The sequence below is a fragment of the Molossus molossus genome, unplaced genomic scaffold (genome assembly GCF_014108415.1).
Source record: "Molossus molossus isolate mMolMol1 unplaced genomic scaffold, mMolMol1.p scaffold_m16_p_9, whole genome shotgun sequence".
Taxonomy (NCBI): domain Eukaryota; kingdom Metazoa; phylum Chordata; class Mammalia; order Chiroptera; family Molossidae; genus Molossus; species Molossus molossus.
In genome coordinates this window covers 81,237,195-81,249,262 of record NW_023425403.1, presented here as the reverse complement: position 1 = coordinate 81,249,262, position 12,068 = coordinate 81,237,195, and the positions used below count along the sequence as shown (strand labels likewise).

Sequence of the window (12,068 nt, the reverse complement as noted above, 5' to 3'; positions counted from 1 at the left end):
TTTCAAATGTTGTAGTTTTCATTTTTAGACGTTTTACTGGGCTCTTTTATATATCTTCTACTTCTCTCCTTCAGGCCTGAGATAAAGATGCCACAAAAGAGATATTTAGGGCTTAAAATTTAAGGAAGAATTCATTCTCAGGAACATGCTCATACATTTCTGACTATATTTTTTACATTTCTAATAAAAATTTTTAAAGATTCTTATTAACTATTTCCATCATTTTATTTATTTTTATTTTTTTTATTTTATCCCTGGGTCTTTTTTATTGATGAATGTTCTTCTAGGTGAGGGTTTTAGTTTCCTGGTTCATATTATGTCTTGTAACTGCTGATTGTATCTCAGATATTGTGAATTTTACATTGTTGAATACTGGATTTTAAAATATTACTCATGATATATAAGCTAAATGTATGTTGTGGAATGAGTTTATCCATTGGGCTTCTGTCCCAAAGGTGTCCTCTTAGGTGAAGAAACTGACATAGAAAGGCAAAAAGATATCAAGAATGTTAGCAGTTTATAAACTACTAAGTGTTTCCTAGGTTTTCACAATTATTCTGGTAATGCCAAAATTGTTCTTTCCATATGAAATTCCCTGACTGTTCCATGACTCTGTAACGGGAAATATAAGATAATCATTGCAAAATAGCACCAATGTACTGTGTATATAGTTGTCACACACAGAATGCGCTGGTCAAAGTTTGAATCCTGGTAACATTTACTTAAATAGTATTTACGATGGTGAAAAGTAACCATAGAATTCAATTTCCTAATGTTTACCTATTCTCTCTTCCTTTTTCAGGGATACATTTGGAGAATAGCATTCTGATATTTTTCCATAGAAATTCACTCAAAACAATATTCAAAATGACATAATTATTTGTTTCATAGTTGTCTCATTTTCTAGAAATCCAGGTATTGTTTTAAAATTACCAGACTTTCATCCAGTTATCATCACTTCACAATCATTACTGTGATGCATATAGGACTTTAAAAAATTATAAGAGAAATTGTATCACATAACCAATAAATTTTCCTGTATTATTTCATATGAAATGTAAACCCACACATTTTTACATAGTATTATCTTAATTCTACTTCCAAGTTGTAAAATTATTCTGACAATATTTTGGATACATTTTGGTACATCATGGATGCTAATCATTTCATATTAAATCTCTTTAGAGGCTTTACAAAGATATGCTATTCATTTACTTTCAAATTCAGAATCAATTTGCCAAGGTATTTCTAAATTTAAAAGCTGGCCATTTCACCCTAGCTGGTGTGGCTCAGTTGGCTGGGCATCGTCTTGTGCACCAAAAGGTTGCCAATTCAGTTCCCGGCCAGGGCACATGCCCAGGTTGTGGGCTCCATCCTTTACTTCCGCTCTCACATCAGTGTTTCTCTTTCTCACTACCTCTGCCTTCCTCTTTCTGTAAAAATCAATTTTTTTTTAAACCTCTCCATTTCTCAGGATGGTTCTCAATGCTTCATCATATAGCTACGTTTGTTTCCTGCACTGAAAGGGAAAGCTACTTCTTTGCAATAAATGCAGTCTGAAATCTTTATTTAAAGTATTTACTTTATGGCTCGGTAAATGGGAACTGCACACAAAAAAAACATCCTTGAAAGAAATGAAAATTGAGCTAAATAATTCATATTTAAGGTGCCTGTCTTATAGAGCTGTTGCTTAGGTTTGCTAGTGTGGCTAAATAGATCTTTATATCTTGCATCCATTTGTAGTCTGTCCAAGTGAAAATGGGATTTCTACTTGGGTTTTAGAAGTTGGCTCAGTATTATTTTAAAAGACAAAGTTCAGAAACACTCTTTATTGAGAATGTTAAATAAAAGCACTTATTGTTTTATAATTCTCTATGAGACATTGATCCTCAGAGTATATGAGATGCAGATGATCACCTTACATATATATATATATATATATATATATATATATATATATAAACATTTTTTTTTTTTTTATCCTCACTCGAGGACATTTTTCCATTTTTTGTTCAGATAGAGCGGGAGGGAGGGAGAGGAAGACAGAGAGAGAGAAACATCGATGTGAAGGGACACATCGAGTGGCTGCCATCCGCACGACCAGCCAGGGCCGGGGACAAACTGCAACCGAAGTACATGCCCTTAGCGGGAACCGAGCCCGGGTCTCTCTGTACCGCAGGCCGACACTCCAACCGCTGAGCCAAACCGGCCAGGGCTATAAACATTTTTTTTTTTGTTATTGATTTTAGAGAGAGAGGAGGGGAAAGGGAGAAAGAGATAGAAGCATTGATGAGAGAGAACATCGATTGGTCACCTTCTGCATGCCCCCCTCTGGGGATTTGGCCCACAACCTAGGCATGTGCCCTGAGCAGGAATTGAGCTGATGACCTCTTGGTACATGGGTCAGTGCTCAGCCACTGAACCACACTGGTTGGGCCTTGGAAATAACTTTTATAAGCATTCAGTAAAATGAGCTTTTTATTGAGTGTAGAGTTCTATATATTTTTATTCACCTATGGCATTGTAAAACCACCATCACAATCAGATTAAGAAATACTTCTATCGCACTGAAACAGTTCTTCATGCTGCATCTCTGTAGTCAACTTGAATCTCTGACAACCTCTAATCTGATATTTTTCATAATAGTTTTCTTTTTTCTTTGATGTCTTATAAGTAGAATCATACAGTATGCAATTTTTTGAGACTGGCTTTTATCACTTAAGATAATGCTTTTGATATTCATCTAAGTTGTTTCATCAGTAGTTTATTTTTTATTGCTAAATAGTTTTCCAGTGTATGTGTCTACCGCCATCTATCTATTCATCTATTAGAAGATATATGGGCTGATTTCAGTTTTAGGAAAAATAGTTTCTGTAAATATTCATGTGCAAATTTTTGAGTCAGCATAGTTTTTATTTCTTTAAGGTAAACAAAACATTGCTAGGTTAATTTGGGCCTTTTTTTGTTTTTGTTTTCTTATAGATCATGCTTTTGGTATCATGTCTGAGAATACTGTTAACACAAGGTCACAAAGATTTTCTGCTAGGTTTTGTTCTAAAGTTTTATAGTTTTACATTCTGATCCATGATCTATTATAAGGATTTTATTTTGTTTTTGCTTTTTTTAAAATATAAAGTGTGAGGTGTAGGTTGTGGTTCATTTATTTTCAAATACTTATTGAATTGCCTTTTGCAACTCTGTTAGAAATCAATTGACCACATTTGTGTGGACTATTTCTGGACAGTCTCTTCTGTTTCATTGATCTATGTGTCTTTTCTATCAACGATACTACACTGTTGCCTCCTACACAACCCCCACCAGGCCCAGGGATTGAACCTGCAAATGAGGTCCATGCCCTTAAATGGGAACCGAACCCGCAACTCTTCAATCTATGGGACGATACACTAAGTGCTGAACCAAACAGGCTAGGGATATATAGGACTTTATTTATTTATTCAGTCAGTTTTTGTAATGTTTAGCATACACATTCTATACTTGTTTTTTAAAGTATTTACTTGCTAAGTATTTGACTTTTAGGGAGCTGTCATAAATGTATTGCTTTTGAAATTTTGATCCCCAGTAATGTATTGCTAGAATATAGAAATATAATTAATTTCTCTGTGAGACCTTGAATGTGGCAACATTACTTAACTTAATTCTTAGTTCTAACAATTTTTTTTTTGTTTTGAGTCCTTCCTATTTTTTACCTCCATGATATTATCTGTGAATACAACTACATTGTCTGTAAATTTTTTCCTTCTTTTCTAATTTATGAGCTTTATTTTTCTTGCCTTATTGAACATATTAGGACTTTGAGTACAATGATTAATAGAAGTGGTGAATTTTTTTCAGTCTTTCACCAGTATTATATTAGTTATACCTTTTTTTTTTTTTTGATAGATACCTTTTATATAATTGAAGAAGATTTCTTTTATTCTTATTTGGTGAGAATTTTGTCATTAATAAATGTTGAATCTTTCAAATGCTTGATATATTTTTAAAATTTCCATTTTTGTTATGATGCTAAGAAAGAAAGACCTCTTACCCTTTGAGAAGACATGGAGGGACCTGGAGAGTATTATGCTAAGCTAAATAAACCATTCACATGATGCACCTATTTATGGACAATCATGAACAAAATAAGTAACAAACAAAATAGATCCAGAGACATGAAAGTAGGGAACAGACTGATAAACTTCAGAAGGAGGGAGGATGGGGCCAAGAAAAGGTAAACCAAAGAACTTATATGCATATATGTGTAACCCATAGACACAGACAATAGTGTCAATGGGGAAGAGAAAGAGACATTTGTAATACTTTCAACAATAAAGATTTTTTTAAAATGAAGCACCTTTACTATTAAGTTATTAAGTGTTCCTTGCAAACAACTAATAAGGAAATACTGCCAATTTGATTTGTATCTCATCTCTCTTAGTCTACTCTAGCAATAAATTTTTCCAACCTCCAGATTGTTAAATAGCACATACTGTCTTGATTTTTACCTGCAAATAACAAGCAAGGGAAGTATGAATTCCCTCATAAATTAAAGATAATTACAAGTGCTTAAAAAAAAACTATTTCGACTCATCTTATTACCCATTTTTAATTCAACGTTTTTAGGCACATGTAAGTGACCATATCAAATTAATCTGGTGCTACAAATAAAGTGCTTTCTTAATTTTAGCTAACTTGGTTCAGTTTTAGTAGAAAGTTTAATTTTCTCAAAGACACTCATTTTTCCAATTATGATATGTTTTTTATAGTCCTAAAAGGATGAAAAAATTGTAGAAGATAACATATTTTACTTTAACTACTGCTGATAAAAATTCTGATTGTGAATATAATTTATAAATTTACTATAATTTGCTGAATACTAGTAGGGAAAAGTATAAAGGCAAATATTTAAAGATACTATTCATATCCATTCTGTGGGTTTGTTTGATAACTTATTTCTTTGTTTTCTGTATAAAGGAAAGGAAAGAATATCTTAAATTTTATAATCTTCAGCAAAGAAAATAACAAGAAAAGAATCAAAATAGAAGGGCATATTTAGTTTTATAAGTAAATTTAAATTTTTTGTTATGAGCAAATAAATACAAAAACAAAATTTCTGTCCTTTTAGTCCTCACTTTGAAATAGATTAAAAGGATATATAAAGTGTCTACTTCAAAACTTTTCTGTAATTATCCACCAATTCAGGGTACACATATTCCAATAATAAATTATATATTTAAAAAATAATAGTTAATACTGTGTTCAAGTTGAATTTGAAGGGAAAACATTCTAGTGATTAGTTTGTATGGAAGAAGATCAAGTTTTCACTCTGCTGAGACTTAAAAAGCTACAAGTGTGTGAAAGTTCAAATTTTACTTTCTTCCTAGACTTAAAAGATAATTTATAAATGTACTAGGTAGAACTCAATTTTTAGAGAACGATGTTGGAAAACATCTGAACGCCTTTCTCCTTCTAAATTAAATGATGTGATACATATGGCTACTTTTTCTATATTTCATTTTTCTATGCAAATACTGTTATTTTTATATTCAGGTTATTGCAAATGAGTTTTCTGACACCCTTGGAGCCTGGACAATGACATGTTATTTTGTATAATAAAGCCAGTGTGGGTTTTTTATAGTGAATTATTATATGTTTGTTAAGGCAAAATGGCAATTTCATTATGATAGTTATAAACACACACAAATCTCTCACATTCCTACCTATTTTAATGGATGAATGCAAGCATTATTAGTAACTTCTGATACTATGCTACTGATTAAATTGCAAATTTTTAAAGTTGTACTTTTGTGAAATTTGACAATAATAACCAAACTACTTTTTTATTTTTGCATTTTTAATTCCCTTCCTCATTTCTCCTCCTTTATATATCTATTTTTTTCTCTTTCTCTATTTGTTCTTGCCTTTCTCACTACTGTTATTTTTTTTTTTTTTTGTCTCTCCTTTCACAATCTTTTTTTTTTTTTTTTTTTTCTAACCTCCTGTTGTTTTTCTATTTTCATCAAAACTCTGTTTGGTAGCAATACCATTTCAAATGTTCATCAGACACTGATGCATACATAAAACATACATACACACCCATGCTTTTGCACATACATATTTAAAAACAGCTTTTCACACAATGAGAACATGTGTTTTATTTTTTACTTTGAGTCTTTCATTTTACTAAAACTCCTAGACCTTTAATAATTTGCAAACATTTTTAGATACTATCCCAATTAGAACAGGGGAAGAAAAGTTTCCCCAGTGTGTTTTCCTGTGATGACCTGAGTAAGAATCTACTTCTTATACAGCTCCATCTAATTAAAGTAATCAAAAACATAAGATTACTTATAATAGCACTTTAATTTTCTAACTAGAGTTTCCACTTTTCAAGTTACATTTTACTCTCTCTTTAAAACTCAGGATTCTCTTTTACTGAAATGTTCTAAAATATCTATCTTTAGCTTTTAAGTGATAGGAATATTGGGTTGGATACATATTTTTGACCAATTCAAAAGATGAACTAGCCTGGGCCAGTGTGGCTCAGTTGATTGAGCCTCATCCCATGCACCAAAAGGTCACTGGTTTGATTCCTGGTCAGGGCAGATGCTTGTGTTGTGGGCTTGATCCCCAATAGGGTCATTCAGGAGGCAGTCTATAGATATCTCTCTCTCTCCTTCTCTCTGTATGTCACTTTCTCCCTTTGTCTTTTTCTTTCAAATCAATAAAACATATTTTTTAAAAGATTAACTAGATTTTATTAAATTAAAATGTGTATTTTCAAGTAATAATAGTTTTAAAAATTGGAAAAACTCTTGCAAACACTTTTGCCCCTCATGTTGGTTTTCATTATTATTTTTATTACATCTTTAAGTTATCCTTAAAAATGGATAGTTTGTTGTGTTGAGAAAAAAATAAGGTGCCTCACATAGTCTAGAAAAAAATAAAACATGTTAATGAAAAATGTATGCGACCAACTACTAGTGAAAGTAGATTAAGTGTGAGAAATGAATCTACATTTTTACCCTCAATCATACATTTGTTTTGATAAAATTCATTTGAACAACAACAACATGTAACAAATAAAGACATTCGTGAGGGTTATTTTCTGTCCCCAAACTTCCAACAGACATGGAAACTTAATGCTTTCAGCTGTTATGCTTAACATGTTTTCTTTCCAGTAATATTTTGAAAAGCCAAATAATTTAAATTATGACACAAGAAGAAAAAAAGAGTAGTGTTAGTTTAAATTAGCCTTATTTATAAGGAAAACACATATTGCACTACATTAAGCCTTACCTTTGGCTCTCTGCTTTATGAATTGCACGCTCCTGTGCCCCTGGTACTTGCATGCTGGGTGATCTTGTACCGACCCATAGCTGCTTCAGAGCATAATGTGTGATATGAAGTGATGCAGAAAACAGGACATCCTTTGTCCTGGAGTCAGCTGCAAGAAGAAGGAAAGTGTATGAATGTACAGTATAGGGAGATCTATGAAAGATCTAGTCTCTTTCTCCCAAAGGACTCTGTTCCGTGATACAAGGAGAATTCAGTTCTTTTTGGCTGATCTCCATGTCAGTTTGGAAGCAGTAAAAACAACCACAAAACAAGTCTGGTTTCTCAATGTCTTGACTCTCAGTGTTTTAAATAACATTTTATTTCTTATTTTTCTTTTACTTTGTTTTTAATAACCAGGAAGTAACATCTCTCTCCATTGTTTTGTGTGAATACAATTTTTATAATAGGGGTATAGATGAGAATGCATTATATGTGCCATGCTCATATATTTATTTCATTTTTAAAACATTTATTGGAGTGACATTGGTTAATAAAATTATATATGTTTCTGATGCACAATTCTATAATACATTACCTGTATATGGCATTGTGTGTTTACCACCCAAAGTTAAGTCTTCTTCCATCACCATTTTTTTCCCCTTTACCTTCTGTCTCCTCCCACCATCCTTTCCCTCTGGTAATTTAAAGGAAGGGCCCATATCTCTTAATTGAAGAGTGGGTGACTTTAATATGATATTACATCAGGGAAGGCATAGAATCCCAGCAGATTATGTAATTATGTTAAAAATGAGTATTATTAAATAATTCACACTTTTAATTTGGAGAAATTAGGTCATTTTTCTACTCCTCCCACAAATATTCAATCTTAATATCTAAATAATGAAACAATACATTGTTATCCATCTTGGTGCTAACAGAGAATGCCAGTTATGACAGGCTCATTGTTTACTTTAACAGGTAATTTGTGGACCGGAATCATTTAATTGTTCTGAGTACATAATTACATGTCAGCAATTTCCAATTTAATTAAAATGTACAAATCTGAAGATTAAGGGAATTTTTGAATTATTAATCATTTTTCCACTAGGAAATCTTGTTGCTCTGCAGGAGATTTGTCCAGTGTACAACTATACGTATTTTTTTCCTTCTCTTTCACAGACAGACAATTTTCCCGCAGAGCCCAATTACATGGGCAGCAGGCAGCAGTTTGTTCAAAGGTAAGGCCTATTAAATAACTTTCTCAGCTTCCCCATTTGCATTCGTGTCAAAATTGCTTTGCAAGAAACTACACTTCAGATTCAAACTCGTAGAGACAACACTTTCTCTTCTTTTTTCTTTATATGTATTTCAGTAGCTCCACGTTTAAGGACCCAGAAAGAGCCAGCCTGAGAGACAGTGGGCACGGGGACAGTGATCAGGCTGACAGTGACCAAGACACTAACAAAGGCTCCTGCTGTGACATGTCTGTTAGGGAGGCACTCAAGATGAAAACTACTTCAACTAAAAGCCAACCACTTGAACAAGGTGAGTGAAGCCTTCCAATGCTTACCAAGTGTAAAGCTTAAGCAATCATTAGAAACCTATTAGCACCAGAGTTGCAGTTATTACGGTGGAATGGACCATTGATAATTTACCAAAAGAAACAGCAAATCTCAAGTTTGTCCCAGACAAAAAGCAACTATTCAGGTACCTTTGTAACAACAGAAAAAGGAAGGCCATGGATAATAGTCTTTAATCTTCTTAAAATGAGAACTTGATAAAGTCACTAGAGTTGTTCTTATCTTAATGATTGCTTCCTAACTTTTCCTATTTGCATTTTATTAACAAGGAAAATATGGCCTGTATTAATAGAAATGCACATTTTAATATATTAGTTTATAGGATTAAAATAGTAAATTCAACACTTTTAAGTGAAATGAAAACTTGGTTTGAATTTATAGTTCTTATCATGTTGGTTTATTTTAATATGAATTTTAGTTTTTAAAGAATCAAATTACAGCGAAGCCAGAGTTTTGGCTCCTTTTGTTTTGATTTACATCGAAGTCTTCATGGATATCGAAGAAGCATGAACTTGTTTACTTAGATAGAGATAAAAAAAGAAATACTCCTTAATAAATGCATACATTCTACAAGTCTATATTCAATTTATTTATTTCATAATGCCTTTTTATTAATTTTTATGTTTTCATTGTTTCAAACACAATGAAATATTTGCAAATTATTTACCCAAAGAGAATTAAACTACTTTCATGTGTAAAAATTACAGACTATAAGTAGCTTTTTTTAATGTCCAACTATAATAAATGAAAAAAATTGTTTTATAAATTGGATTTCAGAATTACAGATGTATGTTTTATTAGTTAATATAATATTAGTTTTCAAAATAGCAACAGTATTTAAATATTTAATATCATTTCAGTTTTTTAATGAAAAACTATATACTATGGGAACATTGCTGCTAAGTCATTTATTAGTTGATAGGAAGTAACTTCCTGCTGGCAATGCACTCTGTCTTATCACATATAGCTTAGCAAATATAATGTTTACTATCTTTTTTAATCGTATTGAAATTATAATACAAATATACATACACAAACATGCTTAGTATAAAAATAAATAGACATAGATGTAAATATTTCTGAACTGAATATAATTATGCTGGATTTATTTTAAGGTTGACCTCCGTAAAGTCTTCTTTTCTAAGTAATAAGTGCCAGATAGATAACTCTTTTCTGACCTTTTACCATCGCAATTTTCTGTGTAACAGTTCAAAATTGTTTCTTAAAATTATTTTGAACAAAAGCTATTTAAATACTTACCCTGCAAATGTGACTGTTTACTTGAAAGTGACTTAAATGGTCTTGATGGGCTGTGACTATGTGATATTATATGAATCTTTTAGACACATTTTAAATAATGGGTGTTGAATCTTGATATGTGAATGTACAGCATAAGATAGACCAATCTATGTATATAGTAAAGTCATTACGTAGATATTTTTTGGGCTACTATTTGTAAAGTTGCATATAGTAAATAAAGAGTTTACAGTTATTGTCATATCTTTATGAGAAACTTTCTTAACCAGAAACAAAAACAAGTACACTGTTGCTCACATTAATACTTTAATTCCTTTTCATCTACTAGCTGAGCAGTGTATTTGGTGGGTATAAAAAAGACCCCTATAAAAAAAGAAAGTTGTTTTATTTACATTTCAAAATATAATTTATACTGAAAAGGTGATCTTGTTTTATTTTGATTTTTTTAATCCTCACCCAAGGATACTTTTCTATTACTTTTTAGATAGAGTGGAAGGGAGGGAGAGGGAGAGAGAGAGAGAGAAAGATCGATATGAGAGAGACACATCAATTGGTCACTTCCCGCACAACCTTGGCCTGGGCTGAGGATTGAACCTGCAACCCAGGTATGTGTGACTTTGGGAATTGAATCTGAGACCCTTTGGTTTGTGGGCTGAGGCTCTAACTGCTGAGTCAAACCGGCCAGGGCTTAAAGTGTGATTTTTAAAAATTGATATAAAAAAGTAATATTTTTTAAAAGGTGGGTATTGTTCATAAAAGGAAATATATTTGGCATATATTTTAATTAATATGACACATAAATATCACTAGTCCAAGGGTGACCAGTAGAAATGTTTCCTGTAAAACAAATAGTTTCCACATATTCTTATTAATAAATATGGGAAAATTATTATGAATCTGAAAGCTACACTTAGGCAATCTATCAATTACATAGGAGACTGCTACTTTAAAACATGAATTTGAAGGATTAGCTGAAATAGTGTTTCATTGATTGATTCAATTCATTAATGCACTTATTTAATAAATATCTATGAAGTGCTCTCATTTATATATATAAAGGAACAAAAACAGAGTTCCTCTTAGGAGAAAGAAACAAAAAGCTAAACAAAAATAAACCTTTTCATCAGTTTTTTTCTCCTACTAAAAATTTGTAGCAGTGATTTAATAGATTTCAATTAAAAAATCAGTAGCATATTATATTTTACATTTTTTTAGCTTCCATTCCTGTTTAAATGATCTCAATTAAGAAAATAATGTTATGTTTCTGAATTGAAATATTTCTTTTAACTTAGAAATTAAAATAAATTGGAAAAAGAATCTTCACATTTTCAGTGGAACTTTTGTGCTAATGGTTTTTCTTTGCCAACGACTCAGCCTTTTTGAGCTTTTATTTTATTAGCTCAAATGTTACTTTTTCTCCACTTTTGTGCAGTTAGATATTTTCCATTTGTTCTGTTCCTGATATTTGTTTTTGTTTTATTTGCTACCATCAGTTTAATCATCTCAAATATAAAGCACAAGTATGTGTTGCCCATTATTTTAGAAGTTCAGTAGTTGAAGGTATAATGTATTGCACTACAGTTGAAGATAGCTTTAAGGATTTTATGTTCATAAACTGTCTAATAAAAAGAGGTTATTTTAGTTTATCTTAGTGTGATAAAAAAAAAGAAGAAAAAGCTCTCAAAAAATGTATACTTTTTTTTATTTAACTGTATTTTTGTGGCATCTTTTTTTCTTTTTTTAAATTAGATTTTTCTCTATTGTCCCTTCAACTCATACTATAGGTAGGCAAGAAGGTAGATAAAAATAATCCAAATGTTTTGGAATTCGTATGCTATCACAGTAGGACATTACTCAATTAGAAGTAGAAATATACATATGTCTATCTAATAAGCATTATTTATCAGAAAATTGACCAAAAGACATTTGATCTTATTTTGCTGAATTTATATTTTG

General features: G+C 31.4%; 1 protein-coding gene across 1 annotated transcript in view; it reads left to right on the top strand.

The window, feature by feature from the left end:
* PCDH17 (protocadherin 17) overlaps positions 1 to 12,068 on the top strand; it is a 94,358-nt gene that overhangs the window by 27,805 nt on the left and 54,485 nt on the right. Inside the window, exons 2-3 of the mRNA XM_036250141.1 lie at positions 8,455 to 8,513; positions 8,648 to 8,820. Coding sequence (XP_036106034.1) covers positions 8,455 to 8,513; positions 8,648 to 8,820 — 232 coding nt within the window. The remainder of the gene's footprint in view (positions 1 to 8,454; positions 8,514 to 8,647; positions 8,821 to 12,068) is intronic.